Below are 21670 nucleotides of genomic sequence, written 5' to 3'. Positions count from 1 at the left end.
GATCTGCACACCAGAGAAATAAAAGCACTCACACAAAAACTACACACAAATCATGATGGCAACAGTCCAAAAAACCTACAGTGCACAATGGCTGAACAAATTTCATGATCACCCATGGGCCACCAGCCACCAGGGGAATGGCATGATCTACCAATACACACAATCCTATGGGTTGCCAGAGATCAAGGCAGATGGAAAGAGCCCATCCCACAGGTGACATGCTGTGGGAGTCTATTCACAAACCTCCTTGAGATGGGAAATCTATAGGAAGCCAGAGCTCAGTTGTTTAGATGAGGACCAGATAGGGTAGTGGTGGGCAGGTGGTGGTGAGGCAGGGACAGACAGGGATGCTCCTGTACCAGCACCAGCATGCTGCAGTGACATGCCCCTTTGCGCTGCAGGGTTGTCATTCTGGGGGACTGGGTGAAGGTACTGGGATCGCTGTGCTACCTTACAGCTGCAGGATAATCTACAATGATTTAATTGTGCAAAAGGTTTAATTAAAAAACTAAAGGGCCGGGGTGGTGGTGCACGCCTTTAATCCCAGCACTCTGGAGGCAGGCGAACCTCTGTGAGTTTAAGGCCAGCCTGGTCTACAAAGTGAGTTCCAGGCCAGCTGGAGCTACAGGGAGACCCTGTCTCAAAAACTTAATTAATTGGGGCTGGAAAGATGGCTCAGCAACTAAGAGCACTGGCTGATCCTGCAAAAAACTTGGATTCAATTTCCAGAACCCACATGGTGCTAACAACTGTCCCTAACTCCAGTTCAGGGGATCCAATGCCCTCTTCTGACCTCCATGGGCACATACATGCAGGCAACACACTCATATGCATAAAATTAAAATAATAAAATATTTAAATAAGTAAATTAAGGGGGGCTGGAGAGATGTCTCAGCAAAGAGCACTGCCTGATCTTGCAGAAGACTTGGGTTCAAATCCCAGCACCCACATGGCAGCTAACAACCATCTGTTAACTCCAGTTCCAAGGGGTCTGACCTTCTTCTGTCCATTGAGGACACTGTACAACACAAGAGCACTTACATATATGCAGGCATAACACTCATACACATAAAATAAAAATAAATTTTAAAGATGGTTTTTTAAAAAAAATAATTAAGGGCAAATCATGGTGGGGCATGCCTTTACTTCCAGTACTTGGGAGGCAGAGGCAGGCAGATCTCTGAGTTTGAAGCCAGCTTGGTCTACAAAGCAATACTTGGTCTACACAGTAAAACTCTGTTGAAAGGTGGGAGGGGGTGAATTAAAACTACACAAAACCTAAGCCTGCCACTTCCACCTTATCCATACACAGGTGTGGAAGAAACACTGGCAAGAAACCTGCTATAGCCCCAGAGCCCACGGTCATAGTCACAAAGACTTCTGAGGTCTGTCCTCAAGATCCCCAGCCCTGAGTTTTGTGGCACGTGTTCCACTGGCCTGACCAGGAGCTTCACCTGGAGGCCACAAGCACACACACTCCTTTTCACAGGCCTGCTTATTTCACCATGGTAAGGCTCCTAACTACCCTCCTAAATTATGCTAGGAAGTCAAATGCCTTGAATCAGGCCAAATGGGTGGGGCAGGGGGCACAAGCCAAGACCCAAATCTGTTTCACATAGAGCAGTCAAGCTGCCACATAAACACTTTCCGGGCACTGTCTGGCCTCTGGACACAGCCATCCCATCACAATCAGCCCCAAGGCATCTAGAACAGACAAATTTGGCTCTGGGTTCAAATGGCCTGTCTGGCTCAAAGAGCATAGAGGGAGCAGTCAGCAACAGGACAGGATTCCATAGGTTTCCGACTCCCTAGGACTTATTCTCCCTCGAAGGGTAAGTGGGCATGGAATGAGGTGGAGGGAGGACAGGACTATAGGGGTAGCAGCCAAACAATCTGTGCAGCTATCCCATATCATCCTGCTACTTCCAAGGCCTCCAGGTCTGGATCCCCTTCACAGGGCAAGGGTGATTCACTATCCCATTTGCAGGCCCTGGGGGACAGTAAGTGACCCAAAGCCAACTATTTTTGGAGTATGTGCTAGGGTTGGTTGCAATTACAGTGTCACCTCCTGCTCTTCAGACCCCTCTGCTCAGCTCCTTTCCATGCACTTAGTCCTGTAGGCTCACATGGCAGGATGCATAGAAGAGCTCACTTTGCAACAGCTCCTTCATCCCTCTGAGGTCTCATCTCCTGACCCCCATTAGCCCTCTCTTTCTTACTTGACTGTGGGGACAGCAATCCAACCTTCACCTAGTCCAACCTATTCCTGAGCTGAGTTCCAGGGACTGAAGAGAAAATATAGGGGTGGATGACTCCAGGGACACTTGCACTGACTGATCATCAACATAGAGCTGAGAATGAACTGCTCCCCAGGCATGTTGGGGAGTTACTGCTAATAAGGCCTTCCTGAGCACTGGCAAGCCAGGCTGCACCTCCTACTTTCCCACACTATGCTCCTAGGTCACCAGGACAAAACTGGTCCAGCACCCAGTACCAAGAGGACAACACATTAAAGAACAGACAGACAACCTTATAGCTGGGCTTCAACTCCTAAATTCAAATCTCCAGTAGGGCTGCTATGTGCACTATGCTGGCAAGGACAAGTGTGGGGAAGGCTGATGCTCTCAGACAACAGAGTGTGGCTATATGCAGCAAGAACCATGATGTTTTATGCTGCCAGCACAGCCATTCCATAGACAGAGATTGAGCCTCAAGAAACAACACAGAGCAGAGCAATGTGCTCTCATGGCGTGAGAAGAACACACTACCCAGGAGACTGCATAAAAGTACATACACACTACACAGCTATTTGTTCCGTGACTAACACCAATACACAGGGCCAGCATTCCTGCATGGGTTGTGTCCTGGTGACTGGCACCCTCTAGAGATGTTTGGTAAAATGTCCCTAGAAGTCTCTCTGAAGCTGGAGATGGAAACATGAAGCACAACAGTCTAGAGAAGGAGAGCAGACAGGTGGGTAGGATGTGAAACTGCATACATATATAAATATAAATATAAATGCATATATAAATATATATGCATGCCAGGATCCATAAAGATTGGGAGTTGCTCTAGTTTGGATCCTGAATGTCCCAAAGGCCCATGCGCTAAAGGCAGTCTCCAGAGTGGTGCTATTGAGAGATACCGGAACCTTTAGATAGTGATGCCTGGTGGGTGGTCCTTAGGTAACAGAATATGCCCTTAAAGGAGGCAGTGGGACCCTAGGACCCTTCTTGCTCTGCTTCAGTGTCCCTAACCATGAAGCAAGTGGTTGTAGTCTCCCACATGTTGTGGAATGAAGACAGCACCTTACCACAGGCCCCAAAGCAATGCATAAAGAAATAATGCTTTTCTCTTTGGAATCCAAGTGTCTCGCAAATTTTGTTACAGCTATAGAAACTGGATGATGAAGAAGTCAATGAGGAAACACTGTGCTGTATAACTGCTGGTGCTGGTATCATGAATAAGTGTTCAAGATGTTCTGTTAGGTTGTGTGTGCGTGCATGTTTTTGTCTGTGGTAGTACTGAGGATCAAACTCACGCTAGGCAAGCAATTTACCAACTAGGCTACATCCTCAGCCCATTTTTGTTGGCTTTTAAAAAACCATCCTTGTTAAAGTAATAGTACAAACCCCTATCAAGAATTGTTTAAAGGGAAGATGTTTGCCTGACCATATAAGCATGGTTTTTCAAATAACCCTCAAAGAACGGGTAAGCGGAGTAGGTAATTACTGGCAGAATAAAAAGTAGGTGTAGTTAGGAAACGACTACACTCTCTGCTCTGTGCCAACATGACCAGTCAGCTCTGGGAGCATAAAGATCCTGGCCTGGGGGGGGGGGGGGGGGGGGGGGGGGTCGGGGCGGTTCCAAGAACAAGTCTTGGCTCCATGACTTTCTCTTTCCATACCTTTTTTTCTTTACAATTTATGTAATTGTATATGTGTGTGTGTGTGTGTGTATGCATGCTTGTGTGCCACAGCCCACATGTGAAGTTCACAGAACAACCTGTGGGAGTTAGTTCTCTCCTTCCACCACGTGGGTCCTAGAGATTGAACTCTAGTCTAAGGCTTGATGGCATGTGCTTTTACACAGAGCCATCTCACAGGCTCCCAAACTTCTTTTCTTTTTTAAAAGATAAAGTCTCATACAGCCCAGATTGGTCTAGAATCTGCTATGTAGCTAAGGATGATCTTAAATGTCTGATCCTCCTGCTACCAACCTTAGTTTTCTTCCCATGATATCTAAAAATCAAAATTCTATTATATACAAATCACGGGCATGACAAACGTGGGTGACTCAGATCCAGGTACATACACCTCAGCACATGTATACCCAACACATGGCTGGTGCCAAAACCAACCAGGAATCTAGAGATGGAGCCAGGGGCACCCAAGCAGAGTGTGGGGACTAAACCCCACAAATGTTTCCTGCACACCAGGCTCCAATCTACATTGTAGGCAGAATGCCCATCTCCATAAAAAACTCCATGCAAGCCAGGCATGGTGGCGCACGCCTATAGTCCCAGCACTTGGGAGGCAGAGGCAGGCGGATCTCTGTGAGTTCAAGGCCAGCCTGGTCTACATAATGAGTTCCAGGACAGCTGCGGCTACAGGGAGGCACTGCTTCAAAAGACCAAAAAAAAAAAAAACCACCCTCCATGCAGTTCTGAAGGACATCTACCTGTAGGGCCAGAAGCCCAACTCTGGGGAGAGTTAGAACCAAGACTTCTAGTAGGGCAAGGCAAAACAGGGCAGGTGATACATAAACAGGCTCTGTGTAAAGTGCAGCTGACTTGTCTGGTAAAGCCTAGAGGCTGGTTCTTGGCCCTTTTTTTTCTTCAATACCTTCTATAAACATATTGTCATACAGCACCACGCTGTTCAGTATTTTCTGCACTTCAGTTCCAAAACAGAAATGATGGGTGAACAGCAGCTGTCTGGCTACTTTATAAGTTTGTAAATCCTGGACCTGTTCCAAGAGCCATGCAGTTCTCTCCCCCAAACTACGTTCCACACCCCACGTATCACCTGCTGGCACAAGCCTGTTATATGCCTCCGAAAGGTATCAGGACCATTACACAGACATTCAAGTTCATCCTCAGCCTGTGTAAGTGATTCAGCATCAGTAATACCCAAACCCATATTACCAAGAGAAAATCCAGTAAGAGAAGCTGCTGCTCACCAGTGAGCAGGGTATACCCAGTGGACCACTGGTATCCTTCTTTTGTCACCTCTACACAGGTCCTCACCATCACCTACTGTCCTGACACTATCTGAGGTTCTTTAGAGTTCTGTAATTTCCACCCTCACAAACAAACCTATCAACCACCTCCATATTCTACACAGGAGGAAAGTGAAGCACACAGAGTAATCATATGGCATTTCCAAGACCATGGAGCAAGGAAGTGGCAAAAGCAGAGCTGAATCCAAGTCCAACAGGCTCCACAGCTTCACCCACTGCATATATACTTTCTGAAGGTGAAGGCTGACACACAAATAGGACAGGTCCCAAGTGGGACATTCTCTGAGGATCTTGTCCTGCCCAGCACAGGTTCTCCTGCAGTCCTGGGGAGTTTCAGGCCAAGGCTCAGGGCTTTCACAGGCTCCAAAGTATACCACTTTGAGTATTCATGGAAGGAGACCCTATAGCTGCTATAGGAAGAGGAACAAACGGCAGATATCCCTTCCCACAGAGCCAGTCAACAAGAGCACTGCCAGTATCCTTACGTTTGAACCACTACAGAGAACGTGGGCTCTTCTTTGGAAAGGATCCTTCTATCTCTCCAAAGGTATCCATCCAGTGAGCACTGACACCACACTCTGTGGAAAGGTGGACTAATGCTGTCCACTTTAGAGCTCCATACAGAGGGTACCCAGGTTGTTTACTACCCAAACTGAGGTGCTCTGTGCAGTGGTAACAGAACCTCTTGTCCCAGAACTTAGCAGAGTGGCCATGCCTATTCCCACTCCACAGCTGACATGCAGTCTGTTTATCTTTCAGCAACAAAGTCATCCAAAATGCAAAACAGGGACTGGTAAGAGAGCAAAGAGTTTAGAGACTTCCACTGAAGGGAACATGGGAAAGACCTCAGAAATAGAAGCCAGGGGACATGAACCTCTACAAAACTGAACAGGCATGCATGAGGTAAAAGGCCATCTCTCCAAGCCATGCTGTGGCTGGGGTTGGACAAGGACAGGACACATCCTATGAGATGTATCCCAAGATCTAATATACATAGTCTCATCTCAGTCATCCCTCCCTGCTTCTGAGAGATTGTTTGACTCGGAAACCCTGATTGGCCTTGGAACTCAATATGTAGACCAAGTGGCCTCAAACTTGTGATCCTCCTGCCTCAGTCTCATGAGGACTGGGACATGGTGTCTGCCACCATGGCCATCCAACTCTATCCTTCTAGCAGCTCAAGAGCAGCACAGGGTAGAAAGGACCCAGTGAACAGCTGGTGAGCCAATGAGGTACAGATGATGCCTGAAGATACCTAACAAAGCTGCACTCAGGCTGTGCATGCTGTCATACAACTAACACATGCTATGTGTCAGAAGGCAGGCTGACACCATGACAATGGGGATCTGAAGTAACAAAGGAAATATTAGTTGTTCTTTGACTGAAACTGTTAGACAGGAAGTGGCAGGACAGGACATTCCAATAAACCCTCTGTTCTCTGAAAGTATCCTAGACTACAAATGCACCAAGCACCCAGATCTCCTGAGCAGCATCCTGGATCAGCTCTGCCCACTGTAAGGGTGCTTATTCATCTTGGCCCATACAGCCATCCCCCACACAGCCTGTTTTATTATCAGGTAGGTGCCTATCAGTCATGAACTGGTGGAGTCCCCCATCAAGAGTGAGAGACAGAGCAGTTGCCTAGAAAGCTGAAAGTAGACGCTCAAACAAAAACCAGCACACGAATGTTCACAACAGCACTATTTCATTTGCCAAAAGGTAGGCATAATCCAGATGCCATCAAGTGGAGAATGAATAAACAAAAATGTTGTACGGTCACACCCTGGAATATTATGCAGCCATAAAAATGAATGAAATTCTGAATAGTGTTCAAGATCGGTGAATCTTGAAAACATTAGTTGAGTGAAAGAAGCCAGACCAAAGGTCACAAGTTATATGAGTCCACTTTTATGAAACTCCTACAGAGAAAGAAAGAAGATTCATGGTAGTAGGGATAGGAAGGAGGAAGCAAGACTGCTAAACAGTTACGAGTGTTCTGGGATGCAGAAAACGGCTTCAACCACAGCATGGTGGTTTCAAGGCATTGTGAATGTACAAAATGCAACTGAATCATACACTTTAAAATGCTTTAATTTTATGTTATATGAATTGCACCTTAAAGAACTAAAAAACAGCAGCTCCGCATGCCTAGCACATCACAGGCAGGCTCGTTACAACTCTACCCTCTGCCCCTCTGTTTCACCTGGCCCAAGAGGGCCCTATAAGCCCAGCCTCAATTGATGGGGTGGTGGGGAGTGGCAGTTGTTAAAAGCCTTTTCAGCCTGCCCATGGCTGCAGGGTATTTGGAATATGATGCCATTCGTGGCAGAGGGAAGAGTGATGGAGAAAATATCTGAGAGTCTTTTAGACAGCAGCGCTGCAGGGTAGTCATGACCAATTCCACACAGAACCACCCTTCTCATTAAGAAATAGAGCAGGAGCATGATGAGAAGAGGGCAGTACGTCTAAACAAGGGCCCCCTAAGTCAGTATCTATGGAGGAGGGCTGGAGCTGGTCTAGACTTTGGCCCAGCTTTCCCTGACAAGTCACACTGAGTCTCCACACCTAGTCCCTATTCTCTCTACCTGCAAGGCTGCTGTGAATGGCATGGGACAACAGGCTTTGTCGATTATGAATACCACGCGGACAGTAATAACCACCCCAGAGCAAGTGGACACCCTTGCAATTTCAGCCCAGGAATATGAGCACCACAGGAGACCATGTGGCTTCCAGCTAGCCATAGTCCCCCAAGAAAAGGACCCCCAAACTCTTAGGCTTCCAGGTAGGAAAGCAGATAAAGATGGGAAAGCAGAGGGCTCAAATGACTAGTGCCTGTGAGAAGAACCTCCCACGGCTTCCACACCATGAGGTTAAGCATCTAAAAGAACCCTGAAAGCCAGGTATGGTTGCACACAACTTTAATCCCAGAACTCAGGAAACAGAGGCAGGTGGCTCTCTGAGGCTAGCCTGGTCTATGTAGGGAGTTCCAGGCCAGCTGGGTCTATAGGAGACCCTGTCTCAAAACAAAACAACAACAAAGATAAAAATCAATAAAATAAAAAATAAAGAGCCCTGAGATAGCAAGCACAGTCTGCTAGCTGAGGGACCAATTCAAAACTCGAGACCAGAGGTCACAACCTGCCCTGGCCAAATATATTGCCCAGCCAGCAATTTGGACCTCAGAGCACGGCCTGGCCATGGCTCTGGGCTGTGCTCTATTCCCTTAGCCCTTTACCTGATACCTACAAGGCAGCTGTGCAGCTGCTATGGGGGACATGCCAGGATGAAACTAGGTCCCCTTGCCTCTCACACCTATATTATCCACTTTCTGAATGAAGGGGTTCAGAGGTGGAAATCCTAGCTAATGACATCTGGCCCTTTTACTTCCAACACTCTAAAGTCTTCAAATCAGTTCAATCCTCATATTTCCATGTTCCAAAAACCAAACCCACACAACAGATGGAGCAGAGACTGCTTATCTCTGAAGGTACATGTGAGGATGGTGCTGGAGGTACAGAGCAGCTCTAGAAGGAAACAACAACGTCTTAGGACTTCTCACTACTGGGATGACATAGACAAAAGCAGGTTTTCCACAGAGTCACTGTGGAAGGTCCCTCTCTGGACTCATTTTTTTACCTGCAGCCTCAGTGTAGAACTCAAAGCTCTGGAGTCCCTCCAGCCTGGAACTTCCACCCTGTTTAGCTCTAAGAGGAACAGGGCACTGGTCATTCCCTGTACAGTAGCTGCCCCAATTGGCAGAGCCCAGTCAAATGGACACTGAAGGGCAAGTGAGTCAGGAGACTGAGGCATGAGGATCTTGAGTTCGAGGACAGCAAGTGTTATATAGAACAGATAGCTCAGCACGCTGTGTATATGTTCATGTCCCACATGCAGGCTCCGTGCTGTATGCTGAATGCTCATGAAACATAGCATTTGCTGAATGCCCACTTTACCCAGTGTTTATGAGTTCAGCTCTTCCTGTGCCCCTGTAGTTACTGAGGGCTGTACATACACTGCTTAACCTCCAGACTTCCAAGACAGCTGTTACTGTAATTCCAGGTCTCAGATGAGGGCACACACACTTAACCCTTAGGAGCCTGCTCAATCCACAGGGAAAATGCTGGATGTGAATTCAAATCTGAGCTAAAAGCCTGCTCTCCACTATTCTAACTGCCTTATGTGGCAAACTAAAATGGAAAAGTGCAGCTGTCAGATTTCTAGGTCACAGCACATTCCCAAGCGGAAGCCAGGCACATACCCTGACCCCACAGGGTCCCAAGGCTCCCACGGCCCAGTGCCTCTCCGAGTCTTAACAACAGGGCTCTGGATGTGGACCAGGGGACCCTGAAGATGAAATCTTTTTCCTCTACTCCACTGTGACTCTCAACAGCTGCTCCCACCTCCCATGGCTCCTTCAGCCAGGGAAGAACCAAGAAGAGGTAGAAATCACAATGTAGAGAGTGTGCCAGGGAGCCAGAAAGTCTGTTAAAACCAGTACTTCAGACCCTGCAGAGATCAAGGACAGGGTTATTTCCTGATTCTGAATTCCTCTTTCAAGGGAAAAAATAGTGCTTCCTGTTCAGAGCTATGCCAAAGGTGTGGTCATTGTCACTAGCCCTGCAATTCTTCACAGCTGCAGAAAGTGAACACACTCACAAACACACACATGCACACATACACCTTGCACCCATATAACCCAGAACTAGGGAATCCAAGGCCCAGCTCCTAATAGCAAAAGGTAACTTACCAAGGGCAGGGAGGCCAAACAGAACTTTGGCAAAGTCCAACCTGGTTTTCCTGTCACCTAGGCAGGGTCTGAAGCTCATAGCTCATGGTTGCTGGGCAGAGACAGTTCATTTGCTTGATGGTGGGTGAAGGACAGACTGGCTCCCTCTTTTTAGTGCTAGGGCCTAAAAGCCCATTAAACAGCTGTGATTTATTCTGGAGTATTCTAGCCCCAGACCTGCCCGAGCCAGGATTAAACAAAACAAAACAAAAAAACCCCCACTACAATCCAAAGTTTAGAGTCAAGGTGGCCCTCCCAGGGGAGGAAGGTAAGCTCACGGACCATGCTAGGGGCTGGCACAGGAATCACAAGGACCTGAGCTCTGTAGCATAGCCCCAGTGTGGATCAACTTAATTACTATGAGCAGGTCATTCAATGGTTGTGTAACCCAAAGTCCCTTTCTCTGCCTGGGAGTCATGTTGTGACCAGCCCTGCTGGCCCCTAGCCTCTAAGGCCTATATGGAATCATTAATCTAACAGGTGATTCAACATGTTTAGGCTAGGGTTGAGGGGTATAGAGCCACTGATACAGACCCACTACTAGCTGCCTTCTTCAAGCCCCTGTCCAGGGCAGTGTGCAATCCTAAGTCAAGCTCAGAAGGATAAAATTGAAAGAGCAACAGGCCCCAGGCAAAAACCAGCCTGTGGTTTCATATGAACTAGGATGACCTTGACTAAGAAAACCAGCGAGTGGTTTAGAAGATTCCAGTTCCAGCCTCCAGAGACAAAATGCCAGCAAATCAACCCACTAGGCTCCATCTCCTCAAAGGACATAATGACACTGTGGGAGAAGAGGAGCAGGGCGGTGGCAGGTCCATCCCAGGGCAGCTGGGAAATAGTTTCAATTGCTGAAACTGGACCAGGCACAAAATCTGGGGCAGAGTTTTCAAACCTGCCCCTCTGGCCCCCAGGGATGACCCAGTACTACCACCCAGAGTCCTGCCACTCACTCAGCATCACAGAGTGTTTCTGTATGAGATTCCTTTGGTGAATGGATCTGGGATTTACTGAAAGCCAAACTACTGAACTGGGCCACACAGATAGGAACAGAGCAAGCAGCCTGGAGAATAAGGTTCCCAGGATAAAGAAAAGGCTGTTTTCCGAGGTCAGATGTACTTAAATCAATACTTAGCACTCCTGCACCTCACCTGCACACCCTGAGTTCAATCTCCAAGACCCACATGATGGAAAGAGAGAATGGACTCCAGCAAGTTGTCCTCTAATTTCCTCATGCACCATGGCACACATGTGCACACTCACATACATACACATACACACACAAAAATGTAGCCGGGCTTGGTGGTACACACCTTTAACCCAAGCACTAGGGAAGCAGAGGCAGGTGGATCTCTGTGAGATTGAGCCCAGCCTGGTCTACATAGTGAGTTCCAGGCCAGCTGTGTCTACAGGGAGGCCCTGTCTCAAAAAGACCAAAAAATAAAAATAAATAAAATGTAATAAAAAAAATTAAAAATAAAGCAGTGTGTGGCATGGTGGCCAACACTTTTAATCCCAGAACTCAAGAGGGAGTGGCAGAGGCAGGTGGATCGCTATGAGATGGAGACCAGCCTGGTCTACCAGTGAGTTCCAGGCCAGCTGGGAGGGACCTACAGGGAGACCTAGTTTCAGAAAGACCAAAAAAAAAAAAAAAAAAAAGCTGCTTGGGAACCATTTAAAAATAAGCAATCAGGGGCTGGAGAAATGGCTCAGTGGTGAAGGGTACTGGCTGCTCTTACACAGGACCCAGGTTAGGGTCCCAGCACCCACATGGCAGCTAACAACCATCTGTAACTCCAGTTCCAGTGAATCTGACACCCTCTTCTGGCTTCCATGGGCACTGCATGCTTGGGTGCATTTACATCTAGGCAAAACACTCATACACACAAAATAAAAAAAATTTAAAAATAAACCGACATGGTGACGCATGCCTTTAATCCTAACACTTGGATGGCAGAGGCAAGTGGATCTCTGTGAGTTCAAGGTCAGCCTGGTCTACATAGTCAATCTAATGTCTAGATTTCAGATAAATGTAACATGGGGTCCTGGTGGTCACTGATGGCCCAAACAAAGGCCTCTCTCATAGGAGAGGCCACCTGTATGCTTCCTGGAACATTAATGATTGGGGGTGGGGAGTGCGGGCGCTTAGGGACTCTGTGAATCTAATAGCATATCTTGCCCTCCCTGTGAATAGAAGGCAGACACCCATTTCACAGGTGGAAGTAGAAGGCCACAAGTCACCTTTCTGGATCATCCTGCACACCTGTGCCAAAGAGAACACATGTCTGGACGAATATCCTTTTGAGTGGCAAGAGAAAAGGAACTCTAAAGGAAATTTCAGGCCAGGGAAGCAAGCTAGGAGCAACAACTCCCAAACACTGGACAAAGACAAAGAGCAAAGCGCTGCATGAGACATTGGCATAGCTGAATGGCTAATTAATGGCATGTGCAGTATGGGAAAGCACCAACACACTTCTGCCTGCCCCAAACTCACTTGTTCTCCACAAGGCAGTCCTACAGTCAACCTGGGCTCTAGCCAGAACCCTTCTTCCTTCTGCCCCTAAACCTTGCCTCTGGATGGGGTGGAGTCAGAACCCACTGAGAATTCCCAAATACAGCAAAAGGAATTAATTACTAAAGATGTGATACTCAAATAAAAGAACTTCCAAAAGTTGACAGAAAGATACCAAGGGGACACAAAGAAGAGTAGCAAGTACAAGAGAAGATCAATGCCAAGAACCTTCCAGTCCAGGACCATCTCTAGGGTATCACTGAGGGGTGAGAAGAAGGGAAGGGGCACAGCCTTCCCACCTGCCATGCCAGAGGCTCTGGATGTCCCAGCTGTGACCAGAAGTGCTCGCATCAGTAGCCATGAGTGGCTAAGGCACTAGGAAGGTGGTTACGTGAACCAGAAGGTGAAATACACACATTATAACTTCATGTTGTAATGATAGTATTTTGAATGTATCAAGTTAAAGAAAATATAATTGGCCCAGTCAGCAAGATGGCTCAGTGGGTAAAAGCACTTGCTGCAAAAGTCTGACAACGCAAGTCTGATCCTTGGACCCACATAAAGGTGAAAGAAGGGAACCAACTCCACAAAGTTGTCTTTTGATCTCCATATGCACACTTTGGCTATATACATTCTAATTCATTCATTTATTCATTCATTCTCACTCTTCCTCCCTCCTTCTCATTAAGTAAATAAAATTTTTAAAAATATTTTGAGACAGGGCCTATGTAGCCCTGACTGACCTAGAACTCACTATGTAGACCAGGCTGTTCTTGAACTCACAGAGATCCTCCTACAACTTTCTGCCTCCTGAGGGCCGGGATTAATAATAAAAATTTAAATTAAAACCAAAAACACAAGTAGAGCTGGGCATGTAGGCACACGCCTTTAATCCCAGTACAGGCAGAGATTAAGGCCAGCCTGGTCTTCATAGTGAGTTCCAGGCCAGCTGTGGCTACAGGGAGACCCTGTCTCAAAAAGACAAAAACAACAAAAATGAAAATAAAAAATAAAAAAATAAACCACCAAAAAAACAAACAAAATCAAGGGACAGGCGTGGTAGTGTACAACTGTCATTCTAGTAGTTAAAAGGTGAAGGCAAGAGGATCAAGAGTTCAAGGTCAGTCTGGGTCACATTATAGCTCTCTCAAAACCACAAAGAAACAATGAGAGGGAGGGAATAATTAAAACTAATTTCACCTTCTTCTTTCTCTTTTTTTTTTTTTTTTTAAAGACAGGGTCTCACTATATAACCCTGACTAACGTGGAACTCAATCTGACTGCCTCTGTCTCTGGAGTATAGTGATTAAAGGCTTGAGCCACTAGGTTCAGTCCTCTTTTCCCTTTTTTTATTTTTATTTTTTTAATATTTTATTATTTTTATTTTATGTGTATGAGTGTATTGCCTGCATGTATGTGAGTGCACCTGTGTCATGCAATGCTGTGGAGGTCAAAAGAGGACTTCGGATTCCTATAGAACTGGAGTTAAGGACGGTTCATAGCTGCCATGTGGGTGCTGGGAATTGAACCCGGGTCCTCTGTAAGAGCAGTCAGTGCTCTTAACCGCTGAGCCATCTCTCTAGTCCCCTCTTTTCCCTTTTTAATGAGGCAAATAAAACTTCAAATTATGCATGTAGCTTTCATTACAGTTCAAAGGGTGTCAGATCCCCTGGTACTGGAGTCGAAGACGGTTGTTAGCCACCATGTGGGTGCTGGGAACAAAACCTGGGTCCTCTGCAAGAACAGTCAGTGCTCTTAACTGCTGAGCCATCTCTCTAGCCCCCAAACATTTTTACTTGATTTTACTGAGAGAGAGTTTCACTTTATAGCCAAAGCTGGCCACAAACTTGTGATCTTCCTGCCTCTGCCTCCCAAGTGCTTGGATTACTAAGTCAAGCTCCCTTTTAAATTTTTTAAATGGTTATACAAATAATTAAATAAATGCCTTGATTCTGCCTATTGGCCTGCAAAAGTGAAAATATTTACTACTTGGCCCTTTGAGAAGAATATTCCAATCCCTGGTCTAGATTCCAGAAACAGACATTCCAAAGATACAAGAAGCAGAAGCAGAGGGCAGGAGTGGGTATTGGGTATGATTCTTGTACATTTTTTTTTCATTTTTTTAATAAAGATACAATTTATAGAATATAACTGAACAATTCAGTAGCATTTAGTATATTACACAATGTTGTGCAACCAGCACTTCCATCCAGTTTCTAAACATTTCATCACCCTCCAAACTGAATCTCAATCCCATTAGCCATCATACCTTATCCTCCTCTGGCAGCTACCAATCTGCCTTCTGTTTCTATTGATTTGCCCACTCTGGACATTCATGTGATTGAACTCCCACATTGAGTGACTGCTTCTGTGCAATTCTTTCACTTGGCATCATGCTCCCTTGGTACACCTATGTTACAACATGTCTCAATACTTTGTTCCCTGTCAGACAAAAGGAGACTCAACTGTATGGATTCATAAATTGTCACCCACTGCCTAATGGACACATTGCCATCCTTTGATCACTATGAATAGTACTGTTGTGAAGTATTTGAGCACACCTGTTTTCAATTTTTCTAGGCATATTCTGAGCAGAACTGCTGGCTCACACAGTAATTCTGTATCTAACTTCTTGAGAAATTGCCAAACTGTTTTCCACAGTGGTGGTACCACCAGCAATGCTCAAGGGTTGAAATTTCTTCAGTTTTTCACCAACATTTGTTTAACTGTTTTTTAGAATTATAACCATTCCTATGATTTGATTTGCATTTCCCCAATGACTAATGACTGAATGTCTTTTCATGTCCTTGGTCATTTGTAATGGGACTTCATGCAGGTGGGACTTTGGACACATCCCCTACCAAACAATGCAATAACCACGCATAGTTAGCAATAGTCTAAAAGGGATGGGCAAGATATTTCCCCATTGCTCCTGAGACAAATGTTAAGTCAGACAAGTTCTGTTTCCTGGAACTTCTAAGAAAGTAAGAGGATCAAAGGAATCCCTGATTAGGTTTCAGAGAGACCTAATCCTAGCTCAGCCCTACATCAGGGTTTCCCACACTATAGCCCCAGCAGCAGTAGGGTACAGTTAGGGCACAGTGGTGGCAGAATCAACAGGACCAGGTCATGCCAATCTCATTTCCCAAGGAACTATGTGACTCCACCTAGGCCCCAAGACAAAAACAGGAAGGGCAAAATATGAGAATGAAGTTTGAACACAGTGACTTCTTCTAGAGAAAGAAAGGAGAATGAAATAAGCTACGAAGTCAACCTGGGAACCCTGGAGACTCTGTATAGAGAGGCTGCAAGGCTGAAGAACCTGAGCCTAGGCCTGTTTCTCCCACTAACCAGCCCTCTCTGATCCACCTCCCTGTTTTTCTCTTTTGTACATCCATGGGAGGAGAGGGAGCATAGGGGCATCTTTCTGTGCTAGCTTTTCCCTAAGTAACCACTCGCAACTATAACTTCAGCAAAACACCCAAAAGCTCCCTCCCAAAAAAACCTCTAGACCCTCACTGAGCTCTAACTACTACTTCTGATTCAGGATGGATGGCTCTACCCAAGGAGCCACACTGGACATTCACCTCCACAAAGTCAGATTTACCTCAGAATGTCCTACCACCATGGTCCAAATATGCTCTTCTCCATCTCTGTTAAAGACACTTCCTGTTTACCTCACGTAAGAAATCTATTCAACCTCCTTCTCCCTAGAATGTCTCAAATTGTAGAGGGAAGACCTTCTTAGCCATCAACCTGGACTACTCCCACACCCTCTTCTAGATCTTCTAACTTTAATCATGTGGTTTACCCAAAAACAAGTCTGATAAACTTGAAAAGCTAAGAATAAAAATATCCACAAACGAAGTGATAATACTAGAAACTATTTCATAAAGCTTGGAGAGAAGGCCTTCCTACCCTTGATATTAAAACTACAAACTAGGGCTGAAGAGATGGCTCAATGGGTAAAAGCCTTTGCCAACAAGGCTGACAACCTAAATTGGATCTCTAGGACCCACAAGGTGGAAGGAAAGAATTGACTCCTGAAAGTTGTCCTCTGTTCTCTATACATACACTGTCACACACACACACACACACACAAACATACATGCGAACATGCACAAATGTGATTTTAAAAAATTAATAAAACCACAAACTATAAAAGAAAACAGATTTGACTACATTCATTGTACTTTGCTAATTTGGTTCTGGGAATTAAACCCAGGGCCTCTAAGCAGACTAAGCACATGTTCTACCACTGGGTTATAGCCCCAAAACCAACTGCATTCATTTTAAGGCTACTATATGAAAAATGACTACACACAAAGAGACAAGTGACACTTGGAAAAAAAAAATCTGCCATATATGAGAGGAAAACAGACAAACTATAGCTCCCAGGCCAATCCTGCTAGCTGCCTGTCTTTGTAAATAAAGTTTTATTGGAACACAGCTACATCCATTAGTTCATGAACTGTCTACAGCTCATTATGTATCATGATGCACATAGTTGTCACAGAGAACCATATGGCTCACAAAGGTTAAAATATTCACTATTAAGTCCTTTATACAAAGTTTGGAGACCCTGACCAAAAGCATATACAGAAAACTATAAAGCACTGAGGGAAGGGGAGCCAATGGAAAAATAAGGAAACAATACAAACAAGCAATCCACGGAAGAAATAAAAATACTCAATACATATCACAAATAAAGAACTAGTGTGGTGGCACATACCTATAATCCCAGCACTTGGGAGGTGGAGACAGGAGAATTAGCAATTCAAAGCCTGCCACACCTACACAGCAAGTTCTAGGCCAGTTTGGGCTATCTGTGATTCTGTCTAATGAAACAAATCATTGAAGGAACAACAACAACAAAAAATCAGAAACCCACAAATATGAAGAGGCTTAACTTCATTAATAATTAGGGAAATCATTAAATTAAATCATTTGATAATGTCCATTCCTGAAAGATTATGACACAGCCTTTTTTGGAAATTTAGTGCACTTGATGTCAATTCAACCATTCTATTTTTAGAATCTGCCGCAAAGAAATACTTTCGTTCATGCATGCACACACCCACCCAAAGTCATTATAAAGCTATTTGCTGAGATATTATTTTTTTTAATATTTTAATTATTTTTATTTTATGTGTATACACGTATTGCCTGCATGTAGGTTAAGTGCACCCATGTCATGCAATGCCCACGGAGAACAGAAGAGGCTGTCAGATCCCCTGGAACTGGAGTTACAGACAGTTGTTAGCTGCCATGTGGGTGCTGGGATTCGAACCTGGGTCTTCGAACCTGGGTCTTCTGCAAGAACAGCCAGTGTTCTTAACCACTGAGCCATCTCTCCAGCCCCCTATTTACTTTTTGTTTTATTTATTAGTGTGTATGTGTGCACGCATGTGTGTATGGTACATGTTGTGGGGACAGGCAAGTGCCATGGCATACATGCAGAGGTCAGAAAACTTTGTGGCATCTGTTCTTTTCATCTTTTAGGTGGGTCTGGAGGACAGAGCTCAGGTCATCAGGCTTACATAGCTTTTACTCACTGTGCTATCTCATCAGTCCTTCATTAACAATTTATAACAGCAAAACTCATTAGTAACCTTGATGTCCACCAATGAGAGAATTACAGGACATCCCAAAATGGTCCAATATACAAAATGATTTATGTCATTTTTATCTTTTTAAAAATATTTATTATTTTTATTTTATGTGTATGAGTGTATTGCCTGCATGTATGTGAGGGCACCCGTGTTGTGCAATGATGCGGAGGTCAGAAGAGGGCTTCGGATTCCCTTGGAACTGGAGTTAAGGACAGTTTGTAACCGCCATGTGGGTGCTGGGAATTGAACCCAGGTCTTCAGCAAGAGCAGTCAGTGCTCTTAACTGCTGAGCCATCTCTCCAGCCCCTTATGTTTTTATATGTAACATTATGAACAAGAACTCTGAACACTGCCAAGCAGAAAAAAATACACCAAGATACAAGTACATACCTCGGGCTTTAACTGGTTTAAATGAGGGCTAGCAAGACAGTGTGTAAAGGCACTGGCTGCCAAGTATAAGGACCTGTGTTTGATTCCTAGAACCCACATGATAGAAGAATGTTGTCCTGACATTCACAAGTAGGATACTGTGACACATGACCACACAGAGAGAGAGACAGAAAATAAATGTAAAAAACTTTTAAGATTTAAATGACACTTTAATTCACATATATGTACAGAAATGTACAAGAGGATTTGAAGAAAAATGTCACCCTGGGAACAGGGCTGAGTGGACCTGGCACTATCTGAGTGATAAGCAACACAGGGCTGTTGTTTATTACTTATGGTAGACCACTCTGAATTCCAGGGAATCGAAGGCAGGACTCCTTGGCCCCAAACAGGCGCTCTTGTGGCATCTTTCAAAACACAAGCACCCTGAACCTTACTGTCCCTGATGTGCTCATGGGGTAGCTGCTGTAGATCCTGAAGAGAAGGGGACAAAAGGTACTTAGGAATCTAGAATCTGCTCTACCAAATCCTTCCCTTCTCTCCAGGCTTTTCGGCAATGAAAGGAAGTGGTTAGATTAGCTGACCTCCAAGTGCTTCCCAAGTCTGATGCCACAACACAGGCCGGCCCTGGAAGAGGTTCCCTACTTCTCTAGGGGAAAACAAACAAACAAAACCTACAGCTGAGGAAATAAAGCTCAAATCAGAAGGCTCAAAGGAATGTGTGCCCCTGGGAAGATAAGATCCCTAGCGTAGCCACATCCCTGGAGTAGCTAACTGTATCCCCGCCTCTTGAGAAACACATCCTGGCCTATTACAGAGCTGGCAGCCCTGATGATCCCTGATATATCTTCCAGCTTGGACAGTCTAAAATAAGCTCTGGGCAGGAGGGGCAACAGGAAGCAGGGGCTTGGGGAAGACTGAAGAAAATGATTGGCTGAGGTTTCCTAACAGAGCCATAAGGACAGCAAAGGCTGGGGGATGGGGAGATACAGAGAGTAAAGAAAGCTGCTGGCAAGAGCCTCAGGTCTCCCTCCTCTCCTTTCAAGAGCAATTTCTTCCTGAAAGATCCCAGGAGGTAGAAGGCTGGGCTAATCTTTCCCTGCACAAATAACCCTACTCACTATTTCAGAAACTACCATTCCAGTTGTGCCAGAAGGTATCAGACCTGTTTCAATTTTGAATACAGTGAAAAAGAGTACAATACTTTCATTTTACCTCCCCTAAGTTCAATTAATAATCAACAAATTTTTTTGACCGTTTAGACTGAAACTCCTCCTCCTCACTCATATATCTAAGCTTAAAAATCAGAAAACAGCCCCTGCAGCTTAAATATATAATTTACCAGTTTTGGCAGTTGCTTCAAATAACCAGGAAACTTACAAAGCTCTCTCAAAACATCTTTTGCCAAGTCCAGAAACTTAAGTCAAAGTTGACTGTTCTGTGGGTGGTGTTTTGGGTTTGTTTTTAAATCGTAAGGGGAAAAGCTTAATAAAATATTTCTTGCTTTTCACAACAGCATCGTGGGGGAAGTAAGCTGGCAATCACTATTACTAGTTTACAGATAAGGAAATTAAAAAACACAGAGGTAAAGGGCCTCATTAAAGGTCACACCTACACCTCAGAAAGTCATGGCCAAGACTACAAGCAGTCACCTCATAAACTCCAGCTTTCCAGAACAGTGTCAAAATGAGAACAGGGAATCACATTTCTCCCCATTAAAGAGTTTTGCCTTTCCCAAGTGGACAGGTCTCTAAGGCCCGCGGTGTCCTCACAAATCAATAACTGAGGCCTGGAGAATTTGGTTAAGCATCTTGACTGTTTCCTGGCAGTTGGAGGCAACCTCAGAGAAAGGCACCACAACCCTAACCCTTACCCCTACCGCCCTATTCTGGTTTGCTCTGTCAAGAAGTCAAACCCCTGCTTGTGCTTAAATGACATTAAAAACCTCCAGCCAGGGCACTTCAAAGCAACGTTTTCTGTCTAAGCCGTTCTTTTGGAAAAGAGTGGCTACAACTAGGTCACACTGGGCTGGAATACTAGCTCTATGGACTGGCAACCGGAAGGAAGGCACTGAGAGAAAACTGAAGAGACTGGGGAGAAAGGTGAACAGGATACACAGGTCCTTCCCAAGGCGTTGTAAACAAGGCCAGAAATCGTCCACACACAGAAGCCTGAGAGGAACCAGCTCTCAAGGGTCAGTGGGGCCTTAAGTCAAAACTTGGGGATCTTGTACCAACACAAATTCCCCATTTCCTACATCATTCCAGGGTGTTCTCAGTCTTTGACTCTGACGGAGGTTGGGAAACTAACCAGGTCCAAAACCTTCAATCAGCAGAGGGGTCGGGGAAAACAAACTTTCCCCACAATACCCAAGCCCAGACGGCATAAACAGGGATGGAGAAACCTCCCCTCAATAAAAGCTCTCCTTGCCTTCAGTTCAAGAGCAAGACCCTGCTCCCCTCTCTTGGAGACACCCCACCTCTCTCCAGTTCCTGATGGTGACAGTGACTTAAAAGGCAGGCAGGCTCTGTTCGACAAGATGGAAGCCCGTGGCCCAAGCAGACAAGCCAATTCCTGGGACAGTGTGGTGGCCAAGTCTGAGTCCAGTCTCTCAAGACGCCGGGGGTGGGGGTGGGGGTCCTGACAAGCAGCAAGTAATCCCCAAGCGCTTTGTTCCGACCCAGAGAAACCAGGCAATCTTGAGTCACCCAGAAAGCATGAATCACACGGCAGGGCTATGGGAACGGGAAAGGATGTTATTTTTCGGCATACTTGAGGATTTTCCCTTTGTCCCGGCTCTATCGATACTCTTCCCACCCCGATTCCAGCCCCATCCCCCAGCTCTCACGCATTTTTCCTGCTCCATTTTTATTTTCCTGTGGCCTTCGCAGGCGTCGCGCGCCCCGGCCCAACTCGCAGGCAGAGCTCGGGCTCGGCGCCCGCGGCCGCTCACCTGCGTCAGGTCCTCGTCATTGAGCAGATGCGATTCGCGGGGCTTGAAGCAATTCTGACACTTGCTCTTGTTGAAGATGTTGGCCTGGAATTTCCTGCACGGGTTCTCCTTGGCCGCCGACATGTCGGCGCGGCGGCGGCGGCGCGGTCCGGCCCGTCCCGGCCCGGCGCGCTCCCGGG

General features: G+C 45.7%; 1 protein-coding gene across 8 annotated transcripts in view; it reads right to left on the bottom strand.

Annotated features, from left to right (window-relative positions):
* The window catches only part of Mprip (myosin phosphatase Rho interacting protein), a 134574-nt gene extending 112910 nt beyond the window's left edge, over window positions 1-21664 (bottom strand). For all 8 annotated transcript variants that reach the window (XM_029569089.1, XM_029569087.1, XM_029569090.1 and 5 more), the window contains exon 1: window positions 21492-21664. In XM_029569089.1, the coding sequence (XP_029424949.1) occupies window positions 21492-21614 (123 nt within the window). In that variant the 5' untranslated portion in view covers window positions 21615-21664. The remainder of the gene's footprint in view (window positions 1-21491) is intronic.
* Between the last annotated feature and the right edge of the window lie 6 nt (window positions 21665-21670).

The sequence above is a fragment of the Nannospalax galili genome, unplaced genomic scaffold (assembly GCF_000622305.1).
Source record: "Nannospalax galili isolate Female #2095 unplaced genomic scaffold, S.galili_v1.0 scaffold441, whole genome shotgun sequence".
NCBI classification, from domain to species: domain Eukaryota; kingdom Metazoa; phylum Chordata; class Mammalia; order Rodentia; family Spalacidae; genus Nannospalax; species Nannospalax galili.
This window is presented reverse-complemented; position numbering and strand designations above follow the sequence as displayed.